Source organism: Pseudophryne corroboree, chromosome 9, assembly GCF_028390025.1.
Source record: "Pseudophryne corroboree isolate aPseCor3 chromosome 9, aPseCor3.hap2, whole genome shotgun sequence".
Taxonomy (NCBI): Eukaryota; Metazoa; Chordata; class Amphibia; order Anura; family Myobatrachidae; genus Pseudophryne; species Pseudophryne corroboree.
In genome coordinates this window covers 36,345,810-36,368,843 of record NC_086452.1, presented here as the reverse complement: position 1 = coordinate 36,368,843, position 23,034 = coordinate 36,345,810, and the positions used below count along the sequence as shown (strand labels likewise).

Below are 23,034 nucleotides of genomic sequence, written 5' to 3'. Positions count from 1 at the left end.
TAACACATTATATGGGGCAATTCCAGGGGCAGATAATGTTGTACAATGGACCTTAAAGCACTACATCCCCCATCATGTGAGGTTTCCTGGAGCTGACTAAAGCGTACTTGTGTTTAGCATCTGGAATACTGCTCTAGTCTCTTCTATCTATAGTCACTTATAAAGTCCAGAAAATAAGAGCAGATGTCAAATTGCATTTTAGCTGTAGAAATAAATGTTATACATTGTTATCATAAATATCATTGTGACTGGTCATCCTGGAAATCAGGGGCTGCTGAGAACTGCATTCTGCAAAGAGCAAAAGTAAGAACTGCAAGGCAAATATAGTAATTAAATAAAATATATTGTTTCATTTTCTACTGTGTCTGTGTATGTGCCTAAAAATACTCTCTTCTCAGCGGCTGCTGTTCAGGAGATTGTCCTCAGGGGGGAGCCCGAGAGTTGTAGTTCCCTGTCCCATAATGATGTAGTTTGGTGACTGGTAATGAGACTACATTTCCCAGTATGCCGAGCGGCTGGGCGTCTTTCTCCTCCCCAGTCAGTTGTCCAGCATTCTTTCCTGCTGATGTCTGAGGGAGCCTCCTCTGCTGGGCGTCGCAGCCCCACTCCCCCTCCTGTACCACAGACACCTCTCTCCCTTAAAGGCTACCAGGCTGCCTGTGCAGGGACTGCTAATGTAAGACTTGCAGCTGGGTAATTGCATTCTACATTGCAGAAATATTGGGGACCAGAGGAAGGTGAGTTGGGACTTTGCAAATTGCAAACAATGGTATGATGTCTTGGCTCAGTCCTTATCCCCTACACGTCAGTCAAAGCCATAAGGTGCAATGTAAAGGCTGTTAGTACTCATGTATTTATTATTATTATTGCTAATGTATTACCATAAACTCCTAGCAATATGCTATATTAATGCCTTTATTTATATGCATGAGTTGCATTTTGTGTCTGATCTACCTGTATGCAGAAGAGGGCGATTAATCCATATTTGCAGGCTGCATTAAAGTTGTAATACAATGCCTGACATTAATGTAACCGTAGTATATTACTGATATTACACTGCAGATTTCTGTGCCCGGTGGTTGCAGTAATATTAGATTGCAGATTGCAGTGCCACTGTAAATCAAATATGCATGAGCTCTTATTGCAGTATAGCATAAATGCTTTATCATCTGGAGCTGAGAGTGGAAGGGGTTAACTGCATTCAACTTTTCTGGCATCTTAGGAGGGGCTGGGACACTGCGAGAGGCTGTAACCGAATATTTCTTCCTATTGGTTCTTTTACAGATCCCTGTATAAGCTGGTCTCGAATACACTTCTCTGATGGCGTCCAAACTTCTGAGAGCTGTCATTCTTGGACCGCCAGGCTCTGGCAAAGGCACAGTGTGCCAGAGGATTGCCAAAAACTTCGGGCTTCAGTATCTCTCCAGCGGTGACTTCTTGAGGCAAAACATCCGATCGAGCACTGGTAAGATAATCATCTACATATATTTATTTCTCAGCGTAATTACCCAGCGCTGCCCTCTGTGCTTTGGCTCTGCTTCTGTTATTGCGCTTTCACAAATAAACTGCCACAATTTAGTTGTGCATTGCCAAAACCTTCCATCCATTTGTTTCTCATCTCTTTAATGTTTCCTAAGAGCATTCAATATGAGGGCAACTGCTAATTTATCACATGGACCCCAATAAGCTATAATACCCCTTTAATAATCTCTCTGGCTTCAATTTATTTCTGTGTATACTTTTTTATGCAGAATTTTTAACCAATAAACTGCTTGTTCTAGCAGCCATTCACCGTCATTATTGGTGCTCTTATTTAAGTCCCTTTTACAAGGTCACAATGAGTCAAATCTACATTGCAGACAATTCCCCAAATGTTTTTATATTTTAGCTTAATCGCTGAGCCACGCCTCCTGCCTACCTGCGCTGCACTCACCTGTAGCATTCCACCTATTGTGCAGAATTTAGCAGAACTGAAGCAGCAAGCGTTGCCCAGCAGTTGTTTCAGTAGTTGTGGTATATAGCTAAGTACTGTTGCCTCGGGGTGTCAGTCTGTAACTTTCCATTGTTGCTAATTCTGTAGTTTAGAGAACTTATTTTCTCAGCTGTGTCATGCTTGTACAGTGAATGCATAAACCGTGCAAGGTCTTCCCTTTTTAGCTATAAGGGGGAGATTTATCAAAGTCTGGAGAGAGATAAAGTGGTCGGAGATAATGTACCAGCCAATCAGCTCTTAACTGCCATGTTACAGTCTGTTTGAAAAATGACAGGAGCTGGTTGGTTGATACTTTTGCTCTCTTGAGTTTATCACTCTTTAAGGCTTAGTACGTAGGAAAGTGCCAACCAATTAGCTACTAGCTGTCATTTTCCCAAACACAGCCTGTAACGTGACAGCTAGGAGATGATTGGTTAGCACTTTATCTCACTCCACTTTATATCTTTCCAAGCTTCGATAAATATCCCCTCTGTTTTTTCAAACCAGACTGTAGTGATTGCATAATGCAGACTCCCATTTGCAAGCAGGGTTCTTGTGTATTTGCAGGAAGCTGACAGATTTGGCTTTACAGAAACTGTCTTCACTTTACACACAGCTGTCTGATATTGTTGACCTGAATAAGGGGGAGTGACCCACCATCAGGTAACGCTACATGCCAGTGAAAGTGAGAATTCCGCTTTGCTTTCTGCATCGATTTAAACTGAACTGCATATACAGGTGTCCGACGGTAAATGGGAGCTCCTGGGTTAATGACTTGCTCTAAGCATATTGGCAGCAAAGACTTCTGCAGACTTCTGACACTGTACACGTGTTAATTAATGAATAAAGCAACATCCCAGCGTGGTTTTGTATACAATTGCTGGGTGGCCCTGGGTGTCTTTCATTACGGCCGCAAGAGGGAAGCTCTGTAACTTTGAAAGTGATCTTTGGGGCATGTCTGGCAGAAGCTTCAGTGACCAAGACAGGTCAACTTGCGGAGGTTGTCGGAGCCTCTGCAGCCATAGTGCTGTTATGGGAAAACTCCCTGGGGAAAAAAGTCATCTGTAAAGGCCAGCGGAAGAGCACATTTCCGGATCGGGATAGCTTAGCATTGCTTGGATGTGCAGAGCTGCAAATTTCAACCTGTGGTCCAGTTTACCTGTGACATGAATGGTTGGATACCATAGTCCGATTGCAGTGCCCAAACCTCTCATTACACCCAGCGATGCTTGTTTGCAAGTTCTCTGGTGTATGCAAGGGACTACCAAGTATGGAGGAAGGTGGCATTGTCAGGTAAATCTTCCTTCATCATGTCCTCGACATCTGGCGCCATGCCTAAGGACCTCTACAGCTGTTTAGTAGTGAATGGGTTCCAGTTGTTCTGTATATTATCTGGATATGGTTTGGATGTAGCTGTTTATGTAGGAGGCAAAGTCAATTCTAATCACTGATTAAGTTTACAAGGTGCTCATCATCGCCCATGTTACAGCATTTCTCCCTTGGCGGGAGGGTCTTCTTCCCGGATGACCATGCCTAGGGGTCACCTTCTTGGATGACCATGCCAGAATCCACAGAGCACATGTGTTTGCCAGATGGTTTCATATACATGACACTGATGTCATCCATATGTCATGGCCTTGTCATTCACCAGGTCTGAGCTCAGGCTGGCATTATAGACCATTCTGTAGCCAAGCTTGAGAGAGCAATTACCACCACCATATAGCAAGTGTCGGTTGAACGATTCGCAGAAGAACTGTCCTGCACAACTTGTCAGGCTCGTTGCCACGGAACCTAATCGTAATTAAATGGCTTTATATTGGTGTTTCCCTTTTCTGTATGCTACCTGTTGGATGAAAAGGATCTCCCTGATTTGGTCAACCCTTGGGGCGAGCCTTTATTAAGGTAACTGTCACAGTCTGCGCCCACGTGTTAAAATCTCTCAGTAGATGTCATATACTTACGTTATGGACACAGATTTAAAGAGTAATTATTCTACAATACTGCTCATTTAAAGAAAAATGCCCTTTGTGTTTGTGGAGCACTACGAACATATCTTAACAAAGTGAAGAAAAGAGACAGTGTGGGGTATTCAATTGTTTGAAAAGTCAGTTGTGTGTCTGTTTTAATAGACAGGAAAAAACAGACACCCAACCGACTTTTCACACATTTGAATTCCCCCCTATGAATATATGTTTGCAGGGGCATAACTTGGTAGTCAGTTGGCGAATAGTTTATTGTAACTCAACCAAAGAAGCAGTGTGCCAACTACCGGATGTGTTATTAAATGCAGGATTATAATGAGGAAAACTTCCTACTTGGCTGGTTTATGAATTAAAATTGTAGTATCTGTTTCTGTAATTGCATAACGTCCGTTCTGTATATATGAAGATGATGTCTTTATGCTTTTAGAGTTTTGGGTTGGAAATAATGACCATCAGTTACCTATCCACAATTTCCTAGGCTGTCTGTGTGAATGAGGATACAGCCTAGCAATTCACCGTCAGTGCACACTGGATCACATGATGGAGGCCATAGGCTAACGCGCTGGGCACTCATTAATTGGGGTAGACTGCAGATATTACAGTAACAGTCCTTTTTTTTTTTTTTTTTTTTCTTTGTTCTGAAAATAGAAAAGAGACAGTTTATTCCCTAACTGCCATATACACTATCTGTGAAGATATATACTCCCATATACTGCATTCTGAGTCTATACACTATAGGATTCCATCAAATTTCATGCGCATCACCTGTCCCTGTTACCTTCAAAATCCTTTAAAACTACCGCCCAATGGAATGTTTTGACCGCTTCCACCCTAACCGCCTCCCCTTTCTGGCAATGAGCGAAACATGGGGCACACAATCAGACATTGTCTCCCCTGCAGCCCTGAAACACGGTGGTCTCCGCTTCACCCACACCCCCAGCCGTGGAAGGCAGTAGAGGAGGTGGAGTTATGCTCCTGCTTTCCCTGTGATACATGTTCAGAGTTCTGCCTCTCTCCCTTTTCCTTATGTTCCCATCTTTTCAAATACATGATACAATGCAGATTTTCAGTCCCTTTCTCTCTGCGTCTTGCTGTGATCTTTCGTCACCTTGGATCACCCCAGTGCAGTGGTTCTCAAACTCGTCCTCAGGACCCCACACGGTTCACGTTTTCCATGTCACCCAGCAGGTTCACTGTGTATCACCAACTGTCACATTTTAAAAATGTACAGGTGACCTGCAAAACATGAACCGTGTGGGGTCCTGAGGACCGAGTTTGAGAACCTATGCCCCAGTGATTCCGTGAACATTTCACAGCCGCCTGGCTTACTTCCTTTCTTATCTTAGGACACCTGTACCATCTTCTTATGGTATTATAACCTTCTGATTTGATCTGCATCCTCGTTGACTCCAAACTACTTCAGTTTTCTTATTTCTCGGCCCTTCTTGGTGGAATTGACTTTCCCATTCATCGTGATGGACTGATGCGATCTTGCGTACTTACGACTATATTCAGTTCCTGATTTAACATATATCTTCTCCTTTCTGACCGTTACCTGATCACCTATCTCTCAGCTCCATGTCATGTAATTCCTAGGGTTGACCAACCTCAGCTGTGGCACACACTGCCAACATACCGTCTTCATACAACCGCCCCCCGGAATACGAACAGCATAATCGAAGAATGTCTTGTACTAATTATGACTTACTCAAATCTACCACCGGTGGCTGGCTCCTCTCTCCTCAACGTTACGGAGGAAATGTTCTACGACTGTATGTATCATGCCTATATGTATATAAGGGTGTCAGTGTAGATTGGTTATTGAGGCTTGATGCTATTCAGAGCATTAAGATAGGAGTGGTGCATATTCTTTCTTCCTCTCATCTCAGCCCATTCTTCCAACGTCCACCAAACGCCTCGTCAATATATTTAAATCTCTCCTCAATCCTCCAACACCAGATAGCTCTCTTTTGTACACACTAGTCACCAGATTTGGCATTGATTTCTATACTAGCCACCAGATGGTGCTCTTTTTTGCACACTAGATAAATGGATTGGACTCCTTTTGCACCTGGCCCGCTTGATGGGGCTCTATTTTGCACCCTGGCAGCTAGGTGGGGCTCTGTTTTGGGATGGCTATCATTGATGGTTACCATCGATGGTGATGTGGCATGTGACCATTGATGGTTGTCAACTATGGAATGGATGGCCATCGATGGTCTCACTAGCCGATGTACATCCCTGTTCTTTCACTGATCTCAGAACCTGGGGGCGGGGCTTTGCGAGTTGGGCGATAGCTATGTCCTGGTACCTTGTAAAAAAAAAACAAAAAAAAAAACATTTGGTTATGCTGCGCTGTCAGTGGAGGGAAACCATCTGGTTCTACCCCATTGATGGAAAAAGTTTTCAACGTCGACCATAAACCATCGATGATTTTGAATCATCAATGGTCGATGGCCATTTCCAGCTCTGTTTTGTAACTTTAACCCTGAACCCTACGTTTTAGTATCGTTGAATGAAAAGTTTGCCCCATGGCCCGTGGGTGTCCTATTAGACCTCTGCACACCCACGAGTACCGTGCATTTATAAATGACAAGGTTTATGTAGCCCGCTTTCCCTTGTATAGGCAGCCAGGTAAGACTTTGTGCAGTGTTACATTAGGTGAACACCACACTGCTGTCAGTCCTGTCCATACACCCTGCATTTATCATCATCTGATTATTAAAGCGCTATAATTTTCTCACGTGGGCGTATTGCCCCAGAGGGATCTGCAGTCAACAAGTATCTCATCTTATTTCTGGAGTAACTAAACAGAACAGTCAGTGTGACTGCAGACAGCCGTACCTTTATAAAACATTCCGGCATAAAAAAGAGGCATGCGGAGGACGGGAATAACCCCTTGTGCGCTGCAGGAAAATCCAGCTGCTGTTGGGGGCATGCAGTTGAGGAGCTTTAAACTATAATAAACTTCTGTCTCATTTACGCAAGTTTTCCTAAATGTACTTTATTGAAAGTTCTATATTTTATTCAGAGCCACTTAGGCCCCTTATCCACTATCATTTAAATTCTGCGCCTCTGAGCACCAAGCCTGCAAAACCCATACACGTTGTGACTACACTCCCTGCCAACCAATCACGCGGCTGCTGGCGCGGGAGTTCATCTGGGAGTAATTCTGTGTCAGGGCTCCAAGCCGTACACTCCTCTTTATCCATTGTGTACTAATTTCTTTTTTCTTTAGTACACTATAATCCCCTGGGTGACAAATATTAAGAACATGTCACAAGAATTTCCTGTGAATTTAACTTTTCTCTTACGTCCTAGAGGATGCTGGGGTCCACATTAGTACCATGGGGTATAGACGTGACAATTAGGAACAATTGGCACTTTTTGAGAATTTGAGAGTGTAGGCTGGCTCCTCCCTCTATGCCCCTCCTACCAGACTCAGTTTAGAAAATGTGCCCGGAGGAGCCGGTCACAGCTAGGGGAGCTCTCCAGAGCTTCTTTAGCAAAAGTTTATTTTAGAGTTTATTATCTTACAGGGAGGCTGCTGGTAACAGTCTCCCTGCTTCGAGAGACTAAGGGGGGGAGTAGTGTCCGCCCTGCGGGGTATGAGCCACTATCTCCGCTGACAGGACACTGAGCTCCTGAGGGGATCGAACGTTCCTCGCCACAGGGGATCGCTCACCCCGGCAGCGTGCTGCCACCCTCTTACAGAGCCAGAAGATGGCGAGATATGGCGGCACAAGGTTTGGAGCGCAGCTCTGAGAGGCAGCGCTCCGGGAAGGCTCAGCGGTACACAGTGTTGGAGCTATGAGGAGAGTCCTGAGCCAGCGACTTAATACCCTACACTGGTTACAGACTATAACCGGAGTCTGAATCCCCAGGCTAGCGTCAGAATCCTCCTTACTCGGACGCTCACAGGGCACGGAATCCCCCGCCTTGCGACGGAATCCTCAGGCCAGTATAAAAAAAATTGTGCGTGAAGACGCGCCGTCTTCAAGAGGCGGAGCTTCTCCACAGAGCGGACCCAGCAGCGTTCAGCAACATATTCCTGCCTGCAGTTCCTGTACACAGACGCTGACAGAGCTGTCCCTGCAGGCGGTGAATGAGTTCTGTGTAACTATTACAGTACACAGTGGGCGCTGGTAAGGGGTGTCCTTTATCTAAATAGCGCTGTGTGTGGGTTGGCTCCAATCTCTGTGTCTCTCTTGCCATTCTCGGGGGAAACTCTGTTTTGCCTCCCCTGTGTGTGTGGAGTGTCTGTGGTCTCTAGTTAGCTATGTCCAGGGACTCTGTGTCATATGCTGCAGAGGATATGTCCTCCCAGGATGATCTCATCCCATGTAATCAGGATTGCACTGTTGTAGCACAGATACCAGCAAGGGAGCCTGAGTGGTTATCCTCTATCAAAACTATGATATCTTAGATTTCTCTAACGTCCTAGTGGATGCTGGGGACTCCGTCAGGACCATGGGGAATAGCGGCTCCGCAGGAGACAGGGCACAAAAGCAAGCTTTTAGGATCACATGGTGTGTACTGGCTCCTCCCCCTATGACCCTCCTCCAAGCCTCAGTTAGGTTTTTGTGCCCGGCCGAGAAGGGTGCAATCTAGGTGGCTCTCTTAAAGAGTTACTTAGAAAAAGTTTTTAGGTTCTTTATTTTCAGTGAGTTCTGCTGGCAACAGGCTCACTGCATCGAGGGACTTAGGGGAGAGATTTTCAACTCACCTGCGTGCAGGATGGATTGGATTCTTAGGCTACTGGACATAGCTCCAGAGGGAGTCGGAACACAGGGCTCGCCCTGGGGTTCGTCCCGGAGCCGCGCCGCCGACCCCCCTTGCAGACGCTGAAGATGAAGAGGTCCGGAACCAGGCGGCAGAAGACTCTCAGTCTTCATCAGGTAGCGCACAGCACTGCAGCTGTGCGCGCCATTGTTGTCAGCACACTTCACACAGCGGTCACGGAAGGTGCAGGGCGCTGGAGGGGGGCGCCCTGGGCAGCAATGTATAATACCTGTATGGCGAAAAATACATCACATATAGCCCTTGAGGCTATATGGATGTATTTAACCCCTGCCAGATATCTAAAACTCCGGAGAAGAAGCCCGCCGAAAAGGGGGCGGGGCCTATGCTCCTCAGCACACAGCGCCATTTTCCCTCACCGAAAGGCTGGTGGGAAGGCTCCCATGCTCTCCCCTGCACTGCACTACAGAAACAGGGTTAAAACAGAGAGGGGGGGCACTGATTTGGCGATATGTATATATATTAAAATGCTATAAGGGAGGAACACTTATATAAAGGTTGTCCCTGGATAATTATAGCGTTTTGGTGTGTGCTGGCAAACTCTCCCTCTGTCTCCCCAAAGGGCTAGTGGGTCCTGTCCTCTATCAGAGCATTCCCTATGTGTGTGCTGTATGTCGGTACGTGTGTGTCGACATGTATGAGGAAAATATTGGTGAGGAGGCGGAGCAAATTGCCTGTAATGGTGATGTCACTCTCTAGGGAGTCGACACCGGAATGGATGGCTTATTTATGGAAATTACGTGACAATGTCAACACGCTGCAAGCCGGTTGACGACATGAGAGGGCCGGCGAACAAATTAGTATCTGTCCAGGCGTCTCAAACACCGTCAGGGGCTGTAAAATGCCCATTTACCTCAGTCGGTCGACACAGACCCAGACACGGACACTGATTTCAGTGTCGACGGTGAAGAAACAAACGTATTTTCTTTTAGGGCCACACGTTAAGGGCAATGAAGGAGGTGTTACATATTTCTGATACTCCAAGTACCACAAAAAAGGGTATTATGTGTGAGGTGAAAAAACTACCTGTAGTTTTTCCTGAATCAGATAAATTAAATGAAGTGTGTGATGATGCGTGGGTTTCCCCCGATAGAAAATTATTGGCGGTATACCCTTTCCCGCCAGAAGTTAAGGCGCGGTGGGAAACACCCCTCAGGGTGGATAAGGCGCTCACACGCTTATCAGAACAAGTAGCGGTACCATCTACGGATAGGGCCGTACTTAAGGAGCCAGCTGATAGGAGGCTGAAAAATATCCTAAAAAGTATACACACACATGCTGGTGTTATACTGCGACCAGCGATCGCCTCAGCCTGGATGTGCAGAGCTGAGGTGGCTTGGTCGGATTCCCTGACTAAAAATATTGATACCCTTGACAGGGACAGTATTTTATTGACTATAGAGCATTTAAAGGATGCATTTCTATATATGCGAGATGCGCAGAGGGATATTTGCACTCTGGCATCAAGAGTAAATGCGATGTCCATATCTGCAAGAAGATGTTTATGGACACGACAGTGGTCAGGTGATGCAGATTCCAAACGGCACAAAGATGTATTGCCGTATAAAGGGGAGGAGTTATTTGGGGTCGGTCCATGGGACCTGGTGGCCAGGGCAACTGCTGGAAAATCCACCGTTTTTTACCCTAAGTCACATCTCTGCAGAAAAAGACACCGTCTTTTCAGCCTCAGTCCTTTCGTCCCTATAAGAGTCATATCTGCCCAGGGATAGAGGAAAGGGAAGAAAACTGCAGCAGGCAGCCCATTCCCAGGAACAGAAGCCCTCCACCGCTTCTACCAAGTTCTCAGCATGACGCTGGGACCGTACAGGACCCCTGGATCCTACAAGTAGTATCCAAGGGGTACAGATTGGAATGTCGAGAGGTTTCCCCCCTCGCAGGTTCCTGTAGTCTGCTGTACCAATGTCTCCCTCCGACAGGGAGGCAGTATTGAAAACAATTCACAAGCTGTATTCCCAGCAGGTGGTGATAAAATTACCCCTCCGACAACAAGGAAAGGGGTATTACAATTTACTCCACACTATATGGTGGTACTGAAGGCTAGGTGAGACCTATTCTAAATCTGAAAAATTTGAACACTTACAAGGGTTCAAATCCAGATGGAGTCACTCAGAGCAGTGATAGCAAAGAACAAGGGGACTATATGGTGTCCCGGGACATCAGGGATGCTTACCTCCATGTCCCAAAATTTGCCTTTTCTCACCAAGGGTACCTCAGGTTCGTGGTACAGAACTGTCACTATCAGTTTCAAGACGATGCCGTTGGATTGTCCAAGGCACCCCGGGTCCTTACCAAGGTAATGACCGAAAGGAGGATTCGTCTTCAAAGAAAATGGACGACCTCCTGATAAGAACAAGGTCCAGAGAACAGTTGGAGGTCGGAGTAGCACTATCTCAAGTAGTTCTACGACAGCACGGGTGGATTCTAAATATTCCAAAACCGCAGTTGTTCCGACGACACGTCTGCTGGTCCTAGGGATGATTCTGGACACAGTCCAGGAAAAGGTGTTTCTCCCAGAGGAGAAAGCCAGGGAGTTATCCGAGCTAATCGGGATCCTCCTAAAACCAGGAAAAGTGTCAGTGCATCATTGCACAAGAGTCCTGGTAAAAATGGTGGCTTATTACGAAGCGCTTCCATTCGGCAGATTTCACGCAAGAACTCTTCAGTGGGATCTGCTGGACAAATGGTCCGGATCGCATCTTCAGATGCATCAGCGGATAACCCTATATCCAAGGACAAGGGTGTCTCTCCTGTGGTGATTACAGAGTGCTCATCTTCTAGAGGGCCGCAGATTCGGCATTCAGGATTGGATGCTCGTGACCACGGAGGCCAGCCTGAGAGGCTGGGGAGCAGTCGCACAAGGAGTGTGATCAAGTCTGGAGAATTCTCTCCACATAAATATACTGGAGCTAAGAGCAAATTTATAATGCTCTAAGCTTAGCAAGACCTCTGCTTCAAGGTCAGCCGGTATTGATCCAGTGGGATAACATCACGGCAGTCGCCCACGTAAACAGAAAGGGCGGCACAAGAAGCAGGAGGGCAGTGGCAAAACTGCAAGGATTTTTCGCTAGGCGGAAAATCATGTGATAGCACTGTCAGCAGTGTTCATTCCGGGAGTGGACGACTGGGAAGCAGACTTCCTCAGCAGGCACGACCTCCACCCGGGAGAGTGGGAACTTCATCGGGAAGTTTTCCGCATGATTGTGAACCGTTGGGAAAGACCAAAGGTGGACATGATGGCGTCCCGCCCGAACAAAAAATGGGACAGGTATTGCGCCAGGTCACGAGACCTTCAGGCGATAGCTGTGGACGTCCTGGTAACACCGTGGGTGTAACAGTCGGTGTATGTGTTCCCTCCTCTGCTTCTCATAACCAAGGTATTGAGAATTATAAGACATAGAGGAGTAAGAACTATGCTCGTGGCTCCGGATTGGCCAAGAGGGACTTGGTAACCGGAACTTCAAGAGATGCTCACAGAGGACTAATGGCCTCGGGAGCTAAAAAGGGATTTGCTTTCAGCAAGTACCATGTCTGTTCCAAGAGGAACCGTGGCATCGGCCTTTAAGAAAGGACCTGCTCCAGCAGGGACCTTGTCTGTTCCAAGACTTACCGCGACTGCGTTTGACGGCATGGCGGTTTGAACGCCGGATCCTAAGGGAAAAGGCATTCCGGAAGAGGTCATACCTACCCTGGTCAAAGCCAGGAAGGAGGTGACCGCACAACGTTATCACCACATGTGGTAAAAATATGTTGCGTGGGTGAGGCCAGGAAGGCCCCACGAAAAAATTTCAACTAGGTCGATTTCTGCACTTCCTGCAAACAGGAGTGTCTATGAGCCTCAAATTGGGGTCCATTAAGGTTCAAGTTTCGGCCCTATAGATTTTCTTCCAGAAAGAATTGGCTTCAGTTCCTGAAGTCCAGACGTTTGTCAAGGGAGTATTGCATATACAGCCCTTGTGTGCCTCCAGTGGCACCGTGGGATCTCAACGTAGTGTTGGGATTCCTCAAATCATATTGGTTTGAACCACTCAAATCTGTGGATTTGAAATATCTCACATGGAAAGTGACCATGCTGTTGGCCCTGGCCTCGGCCAGGCGATTGTCAAAATTGGCGGCTTTGTCTTACAAAAGCCCATATTTGATTTTCCATTCGGACAGGGCAGAACTGCGGACTCGTCCCCAGTTTCTTCCTAAGGTGGTGTCAGCGTTTCACCTGAAACAACCTATTGTGGTGCCTGCGGCTACTAGGGACTTGGAGGACTCCAGGTTGCTAGACGTTGTCAGGGCCCTGAAAATATATATATATATATATATAATTCCAGGACGGCTGGAGTCAGAAAGTCTGACTTGCTGTTTATATTGTAGGCACCCAAAAAGCTGGGTGCTCCTGCTTCTAAGCAGACTATTGCTCGTTGGATTTGTAGTACAATTCAACTTGCACATTCTGTGGCAGGCCTGCCACAGCCAAAATCTGTAAATGCCCATTCCACAAGGAAGGTGGGCTCATCTTGGGCGGCTGCCCGAGGGGTCTCGGCTTTACAACTTTGCCGAGCAGCTACTTGGTCAGGGGCAAACACGTTTGCTAAATTCTACAAATTTGATACCCTGGCTGAGGAGGACCTGGAGTTCTCTCATTCGGTGCTGCAGAGTCATCCGCACTCTCCCGCCCGTTTGGGAGCTTTGGTATAATCCCCATGGTCCTGACGGAGTCCCCAGCATCCACTAGGACGTTAGAGAAAATAAGATTTTACTTACCGATAAATCTATTTCTCATAGTCCGTAGTGGATGCTGGGCGCCCATCCCAAGTGCGGATTGTCTGCATTACTTGTACATAGTTATTGTTACAAAAAAATCGGGTTATTATTGTTGTGAGCCATCTTTTTTAGAGGCTACTTCATTGTTATCATACTGTTAACTGGGTTCAAATCACAAGTTGTACGGTGTGATTGGTGTGGCTGGTATGAGTCTTACCCGGGATTCAAGATCCTTCCTTATTGTGTACGCTCGTCCGGGCACAGTACCTAACTGAGGCTTGGAGGAGGGTCATAGGGGGAGGAGCCAGTACACACCATGTGATCCTAAAAGCTTGCTTTTGTGCCCTGTCTCCTGCGGAGCCGCTATTCCCCATGGTCCTGACGGAGTCCCCAGCATCCACTACGGACTATGAGAAATAGATTTATCGGTAAGTAAAATCTTATTTTCTACTAGGGTTGCTCAGAATGAATCTGCAAATCAGGTTTTACAGAATTCTATGGCAGTTCTGTTACCTCAGGACCACCCTTTGTAGGTTCCCATAAACGTGCTCTTGCACAGATTATGCAAGACGACACGGATACCGACTCTGACACGGCAGACGGTGATGGGGGATGTACTCAGGGGGGCCGCATCTCTTGCTAAAGGGGTGCAGTTGATAATAGAGGCTATTAGAGATGTGTTGAATATTGCTGACACAACACCTGTGCAGGTTGAGGAGGCTTACTTCACTGATAATAAGAAAGCCTCGCTAACCTTCCCTGCATCCAAAGAATGAAATGCTATTTTTGAAAAAGCATGGGAAAACCAGAGAAAAAAAAAATCATATTCCTAGAAAGGTTCTGGTTGCTTTTCCCTTCCCTGAGGAGGATAGGAAAAAATGGGAACCCCCCTTCCCCCATAGTGCACGCATCTGTATTCAGACTTTCGAAAAAGGTGGTTTTACCGATTCCAGGATCTACCACCTTAAAGGAGCCGGCTGATCGCAAAATTGATACTATGCTCACATCCATATACACGGCTTCAGGGGCGATACTGCGTCCCACTATTGCCTGTCCATGGATTTCCAAAGCTATAGTAAAGTGGTCAGGCACATTACTTGAGGATTTGGATACTATGGATAAAAGTGACGTAGAATTGTTTTTACGTAACATTCAGGATTCTGCAGGATTTCTGGTGGAATCCATGAAAGACCTGGGTTCATTGGCTGCAGGAATATCTTCCATGTCTGTCTCAGCTCGTGGAGGACTGTGGCTGCGCCAGTGGTCTGCCGACGCGGAATCCAGGAGAGGTGTGGAGACCCAACCCCACACAGGTCAGGCTCTCTTTGGGGAGGCGTTGGATGCGTGGATCTCCATGGCTACAGCGGGTAAGTCCCCTTTTGTTCCCTCAGCAGCTCATGCTACGAAGAAAACTTTTTCTTCACCTGCATCACAGTCCTTTTCGGGTTACTAAACCGAGAAAGGCCAAACCATCCAACACCTTCTTTAGAGGTGGCCGACCAAAATCCAAGAAACCTGCTGCGGCGGGTTCCCAGGAACAGAAGCCTGCTTCAGGTATGCCAAAGTCCTCCGCATGACGGTGGACAGCAGAGTGTGATCACCTTATACACAGTCGAGTCACATTATTATGACCACTTCCTTCATTTGACGTCAGCAGCGTGTAGCCCATGAATTTATCAAAGTTGAAAAAAGGGATAATTATCGGCTTTCACGCCAAGGGTGGCGGTACTTCTGAAACAGCTCTGTTTGGGAACTGTCCGCGTGCTGCTGCGGTGAAGGTGTATCGTGACTGGACAAATGACACCATTGCGAATAACCGATGTTTAACTGCGGAGCGCCACTGACGTGAGAGGTGAACGTCGGCTACGAAGGTGCGTGAGGGCTGACCGACACGCTAAGGTGGAACAGCTCACCGTCACAATGAACCTGGGGGCCACCAGACGTGTGTCTTAAGACGACCGTTCAGCCCGTCTAGCTGCTGTCCGCGCTGCACACGGCGGTTACGCTGGCTGTTAGCTGGTACTCATAATAATGTGACTTGACAGTGTATTATATAGGAGGAGAAAAAAAAGTTTTCGCTCCTACTAGGGATTTTCACCAATTGATATATCTACCTCGGACCGCCCATACACACAGGCAGATGTGCTGCACAGCCGACGCGATGTGTCTGCCAATGATGTCGTTGCGATATATCGGCCGTTCGCTTTTGCGTGCGACTGAAGAGTCCAGCCCAAAATGTTTTTGTACAAGTATAAGCAGCATTGTGTCAGCCTGCAGACTGGATAAAACAGAGCGTGTGCTGAGGAAAGTAGTAAGCGGATTGATGGGCTCTGAATGAACAGCTTGTTTGGGGCGAGAGATTTGCTGACCTGCCTTCTAATTGTTTAACCTTTCTGTAGCTGGATCACTACGTAGCGACGGGCCGATGACGGATTACAGGGACTCTCCCTTTGTCATTAGCTGTGCGGGGATACGAGAGGCAGCCGTGCGTTGCCGGTGAGTGCCTGGAGTGGTAGCCAGGGCCGCAGTTTGGCACGGGTTATTAGGCAGCCAGAAGGTAGCATTAACTTGTATTTGCTACAGTAAAGCAGATTTGTAAGTAGTCTCCATCTTTATTAATCATCGTGTTTGGGTAGGAGATACCTCCCAGCCTCGGTGGCTCAGGGAAGAGCCATTGAATAAAGTAGTTTGCTTTGGGCCTATGCCAGGAACACAATAGGAAGGAAGAATACATGTTGTGGAACATTACTGCATGGTTAGAGACGCAGCAGATTGCACAGACACACAGATAGTAATATATTCTTCTTTTGCGTGTGCCTGGTAACCACACTTGTGTTTATGCGATAAGATGCTAAAGCGGACAGACGTTGTATAAACAGGCGGATTGTCCAGCTTATCTCGCACAGTGACTTGCGCAGTTTGTATTATAGAGAGGAGCCATAATGATATGAACTAGCGATCACCATATATAGACAATTCCTCCGAGAAGACATTGCAATGCGCTTCCTCTACGTAATATGGGTCTCTGTTACGTACTTGAGGCTGCGCTACACCGTAAATCAGTGGTTGGCAAAATAGGTGCCTTGGCATTCTGGGGAATTGCAGCATGGTCTCGGTCTCAGGGGCGGTACTGTCTTATGTATGGGCCCCATGATTCTAGGGGCCTTTGAGCAGGGTTGGGCACCAGCCTGCCCCCCCCCTCCCCCTCCCCAGGCTGGGCTACTGGGGAGGTATGTAGAAAATGCGGCCCGGTTGCTGGCGATTGTGTGTAATCCACAATCATAGTGGTCAGGGGTGCATCTTTCTCTGCTTGCCTGCAGCCAGACAGTGAAAGGCTATCAGCATCCTGATTGGTGAATGGCCAGAGCGATCCACCAATTATACCCCTTTCAGACCACCAGCTTGTAACCCTGGTAATTGCACATGAGCGCACATAACCCAGGTTGCTATGTGGACTGAAAGGGTTCAGGGGAAATATCCTGAGTTGAGCGATCCGGTATTTCAACCCTGGTCGCTGTGCAGTGTGAACGGGTTGCCAGGTCGATGCGATCCGTTTCCCGGTCACACTTTATGGATGGGTGGCACTTGAAGATCATCTGATCTCCAAGCGCCGCTCCCTGCGCGCGTCACCGCTGACATCACCAACGCGGCAATATGCCAGGCTGGGGACAGCGCTGTGAAAGGGGCTCGGGTTGGTCGCACCCGGGAAGCACCCGTTACCGGCTGCTGCGTGCCACCCGCCTGTTTTTTTTTTTTTTTTTTTTGCGGGTGGGATTGTCCGATCTAGAGCCTGCTTTTATTAATTGGGGGAATAGCCTTTGGGTGTCTGTTCTACAGTCTGATTTTAATAATTGGGGAGAGGGGGCAGTGGGTGCTTATCGTGTAACATTATGATGTCACATGCGCCATTAACGAGGAATAAAGAGGGGACTTTCTTTTTTTTTTTGCTTCAGCAAATGCTCAGCAAGTGACGGCTGCAATGATGTGGTTCCCACAGCAAATCCTATATACATGATACGTGTGTGTGTGTGTGTGTGTGTGTGTATATGTATGTGTGTGTGTGTGTGTATGTATATATATATATATGTGTGTGTGTGTGTGTGTGTGTGTATGTGTATGTGTATGTGTATGTGTATGTATATGTATATGTATATATATATATGTATATGTATGTGTATGTGTATGTGTATGTGTATATGTATATGTATATGTATATGTATATGTATATGTATATGTATATGTATATGTATATATATATATATATAAACATCGTTGTGGTGTGAATAATTGTGGAGGCTTTATATACAAGTAAATGTGCTTTGCTGTTACTATAGTGCAGAGTTGGACACCATTGTTTAATGGCAGCATCAGGTGGATAGTACTCGTGAAGGGGTCACAACTAGGTGCCAGCGTGAATAACCTGAATCTGTGCTGGCCCAGTTACGGTTTGTCTGAGTCCTTAATTATTAGCCCCCAAACCACCCCAGCATTAAGTCAATACTCCCACTACAATTAACCTCTTGCATTCCTAGCTGCATGCACTTTTGGGATAGGATGTGGAACTTGCCGCTGGGATTGATAGTCACGGAAGGTGGGACCACAGAGAGGGAAGGCAAGATGCATACTTTACGGTGCCTGGGGTCTCTCCTGGGACCAGAGCCGGCCACAAACAAAGCCCAGAGTCCCCAACTAGCCCGTCCCTAATAAAACATATAAAAAAGAAATTAAAAACGGAGCCTGTTCCATGTCATCTTATCGAGGAAACTTCTGGTGTGGTCTATGGCCAATTCTCCCCTGGATGCAATAGAACATGGCTTGCACCACGTGTGAGTTGTGTAGAAACTGCTGCAGGGAAAGAGGAATCTTTTGTAGTTTCAGATGTAGCCATGCTCTACTTTACTGCGATGCGGCATGCTGCAACACTGCTTGCTGCATGTCATGCTAGGTTCCGACTATAATGCCTAGTACAGTGCCTGAGTGCCACCAGCTGGGGCACAGCCATTGCAATGCCCTCCCCAGTAACATACATCATTCTCACAGGGTCACTCTGTATCTGTTCCGCTTTCCATATGTCGTACCAAATATCTGCCTATAACCTGCTGGTCGTGTATTGTGCACCACTGCCAGTAGGTGTACCCTGGGATGGCGGAGGAAAGTTCACTGACCACCTTGCGGCAGGTAAGAGATACCAGGACATCTGCTTGCCCTCTCGGAAGACCAGGAGTCTTGGCTTAATATAGATAACTGTGTGTACAAGGAATATTGATTGTCTATGTCCCTTAATGGAATCTGGTGTAACCGCAGGAACCGTCTGCCTGCTAGAAGCTTAAAAACAAGGTTACTTTATGTTCTGCCTGTTTTAAAGCCGGGACTGTTTCTGCCACTCAGGGAAGTGGTCACAAAGTGCATTTAAATCATTGGACTCTGTCGACAAAATAGAGAGTGACTGGGTAGCGGAGCAGTGGTTTGTTGCTGGATAAATACGTCCATCTGAGAGCGCAGGGACGGCGTGACCTTGGCAACACCTGTTTGTGATGTGAGAGGCTTGGCATGGGTTATAAAGGCAGACGTGAACCAGCTGTAGTATATAGTGCTCTCATTAAACACATAGCTTCAGGCCTTGCCGTGTAGGAAGTATGAGCAGCTTTGTGCCTGGGGAGAGTGACAAGTCACTTTGCAGCCTCTTCTACCGACACGTCTTCATTCGCTGCTTCTCTTATAATACTGCGCAGCGCGTTCTCATGTTTGGGGCTGTTTCAAATGGACCGGAACTAAATGCGGATATTTGCCCATACACCGTTGTACGCATTTGCTGCTGTATTTCCCTACATGCGTGGTCTCATAGCCGCCATAATTTCCAGCGCGCAGTTGCACCAGCCATGTACTTGGTGTAAGAGATCTGGCTGAAATCAGGCGGCTCTTTGGTTATGGGCGACCGCGTACATCCCGCGTTTCCATTTACTCTCCCCCAGCGCGGACTCTCTAAGCCTGGCCTACGTGCGAACGCCCCATTGCTACCCAGTTAGGTCTGCTCAGCTGCAAGCAGATAGTCGCCTGATATGCATACGTAGTACTAATAACCGCAAGTTACATCCGCAGAACGGTCTTGGGTGCAAATCTGCATCAGCGCCTTTCTGTCTGAAACTCATCGGTGACATTGGTCTTATTACGTGTCACTTTGTGCATCAGAATGTTTCTCTAACGTCCTAGTGGATGCTGGGAACTCCGTAAGGACCATGGGGAATAGCGGGCTCCGAAGGAGGCTGGGCACTCTAGAAAGATTTATGACTACCTGGTGTGCACTGGCTCCTCCCACTATGACCCTCCTCCAAGCCTCAGTTAGATCTTGTGCCCGGCCGAGGTTGGATGCACACTAGGGGCTCTCCTGAGCCCTTAGAAAGAAAGATAGTCTTAGGTTTATTATTTTCAGTGAGACCTGCTGGCAACAGGCTCACTGCAGCGAGGGACTAAGGGGAGAAGAAGCGAACTCGCCTGCTTGCAGCCGGATTGGGCTTCTTAGGCTACTGGACACCATTAGCTCCAGAGGGATCGACCGCAGGCCCAGTCCTTGGTGTTCGGTCCCGGAGCCGCGCCGCCGTCCCCCTTACAGAGCCAGAAGCAAGAAGAGGTCCAGAAAAACGGCGGCAGAAGACATCAGTCTTCACCAAGGTAGCGCACAGCACTGCAGCTGTGCGCCATTGCTCCTCATGCACACCACACACTCCGGTCACTGATGGGTGCAGGGCGCTGGGGGGGGGGGGCGCCCTGAGCAGCAATATAAACACCTTGGCTGGCAAAAATACATCACATATAACCCCCAGGGCTATATGGATGTATATTAACCCCTGCCAGATTCCATAAAAATGCGGGAGAAAAGTCAGCGAAAAAGGGGCGGAGCCTATCTCTTCAGCACACTGGCGCCATTTTTCCCTCACAGCTCCGTTGGAGGGAAGCTCCCTGGCTCTCCCCTGCAGTCTACAGAACAGGGTTAAAACAGAGAGGGGGGGGCACTAAATTTAGGCGCAGTATAAATTATATAAAAGCAGCTATAGGGGACATAACTCAGTTAGTCGCTGCATTATATAGCGCTCTGGTGTGTGCTGGCATACTCTCACTCTGTCCCCCCAAAGGGCTTTTGTGGGTCCTGTCCTCATTGGAGCATTCCTTGTGTGTGTGCGGTGTGTCGGTACGGCTGTGTCGACATGTTTGATGAGGAGACTTACGTGGAGGCGGAGCAGATGCCGATAAATGAGATGTCGCCCCTGTGGGCCGACACCAGAGTGGATGGATAGGTGGAAGGTATTAACCGACAGTGTCAACTCCTTACATAAAAGGCTGGATGACGTAACAGCTATGGGACAGCCGGCTTCTCAGCCCGCGCCTGCCCAGACGTCTCAAAGGCCATCAACGCTCCCTCAGATGGCAGACACAGATGTCGACACGGAGTCTGACTCCAGTGTCGACGAGGTTGAGACATATACACAATCCACTAGGAACATCCGTTACATGATCCCGGCAATATAAAATGTGTTACACATTTCTGACATTAACCCAAGTACCACTAAAAACAAAGGGTTTTATGTGTGGGGAGAAAAAGCAGGCAGTGTTTTGTTCCCCCATCAAATGAGTGAATGAAGTGTGAAAAAGCGTGGGTTTCCCCGATAAGAAACTGGTAATTTCTAACAAGTTACTGATGGCGTACCCTTTCCCGCCAGAGGATAAGTTACGCTGGGAGATATCCCCTAGGGTGGATAAGGCGCTCACACGTTTGTCAAGGTGGCACTGCCGTCTTAGGATACGGCCACTTTGAAGGTACCTGCTGATAAATAGCAGGAGGCTATCCTGAAGTCTGTAATTACACACTCAGGTACTAGACTGAGACCTGCAGACTGCTGCAGCGTGGTCTGTACCCCTTTCAAACAGGGATACTATTTTGCGAACATAAGACGTCGTCTTATATATGAGGGATGCACAGAGGAATATTTTGCCGGCTGGCATCCTGAATTATTGCAATGTCCATTCTGTCAGGAGGGTATTGGAGACCCGACACTGGACAGGTGATGCTGACTTTAAAAGGCACATAGAGCCTTATAAGGGTGAGGAATTGGTTGGGGATGGTCTCTGGGACCTCGTATCCACAGCAACAGCTGGGATGAAAATATTTTACCTCAGGTTTCCTCACAGCCTAAGAAACGCACTGTATTATCAGGTACAGTCCTTTCGGCTTCAAAAAAGCAGGCGGGTCAAACGAGGGAAGAGGGAAAAAGCTGCACCAGCAGCCAGTCCCCAGAATCAAAATTCTTCCCCTGCTTTCTCTGAGTCCACCGCATGACGCGGGGGCTCCACAGGCGTAGCCAGGTACGGTGGGGGGCCGCCTCAAAAATTTCAGCTATCAGTGGGCTCGCTCACAGGTGGATCCCTGGATCATTCAAGTAGTATCTCAGGGGTACAAGCTGGAAGTCGAGGCGTCTCCCCCCCGCCGTTTACTCAAATCTGCCTTGCCGACAACTCCCTCAGGCAGGGAGGCTGTGCTAGAGGCAATTCACAAGCTGTATTCCCAGCAGGTGATAGTCAAGGTGCCCCTACTTCAACAAGGACGGGGTTACTATTCCACACTGTTTGTGGTACCGAAACCAGCCGGTTCGGTGAGACCCATTTTAAAATGGAAATCCTTGAACACTTACATAACAAAGTTCAAGATGGAATCGCTCAGGGCGGTTATTGCAAGCCTGGACGAGGGGGATTACAGGGTATCCCTGGACATCAAGGATGCTTACCTGCATGTCCCTATTTACCTTCCTCACCAGGAGTACCTCAGATTGTGGTACAGGATTGCCATTACCAATTTCAGACACTACCGTTTGGACTGTCCACGGCACCGAGGGTGTTTACCAAGGTAATGGCAGAAATGATGATACTCCTTCAAAAAAGGGAGTTTTTATTTATCCCATACTTGGATGATCTCCTTATAAAGGCAAGGTCCAGGGAGCAGTTACTGGTCGGAGTAGCACTATCTCAGGAGGTGCTACAACAGCATGGCTGGATTCTGAACATTCCAAAGTCACAGCTGGTTCCTTCCACTCGCTTACTGTTCCTGGGGATGATTTTGGACACAGAACAGAAAAAAGTGTTTCTCCCGCAGGAGAAAGCCAAGGAGCTGTCATCTCTAGTCAGAGACCTCCTAAAACCAAAAAGGGTATCGGTGCATCGTTGCACACGAGTCCTGGGAAAAATGGTGGCTTCATACGAAGCAATTCCATTCGGCAGGTTCCATGCGAGGACCTTCCCGTGAGACCTCTTAGATAAGTGGTCGGGATCGCATCTTCAAATGCATCAAATGATAACCCTGTCTCCAAGGACCAGGGTGTCTCTACTGTGGTGGATGCAGGGTGCTCATCTTCTAGAGGGCCGCAGTTTCGGCATACAGGACTGGGTCCTGGTGACCACGGATGCCAGCCTTCAAGGCTGGGGAGCAGTCACACAGGGAAGAAACTTCCAGGGCCTATG

General features: G+C 47.6%; 1 protein-coding gene across 1 annotated transcript in view; it reads left to right on the top strand.

Moving 5' to 3' along the window:
- Positions 1-576: 576 nt before the first annotated feature.
- The window catches only part of AK4 (adenylate kinase 4), a 116,595-nt gene continuing 94,137 nt past the window's right edge, over positions 577-23,034 (top strand). The window contains exons 1-2 of the mRNA XM_063939172.1: positions 577-737; positions 1,285-1,465. Coding sequence (XP_063795242.1) covers positions 1,321-1,465 — 145 coding nt within the window. The 5' untranslated portion in view covers positions 577-737; positions 1,285-1,320. The remainder of the gene's footprint in view (positions 738-1,284; positions 1,466-23,034) is intronic.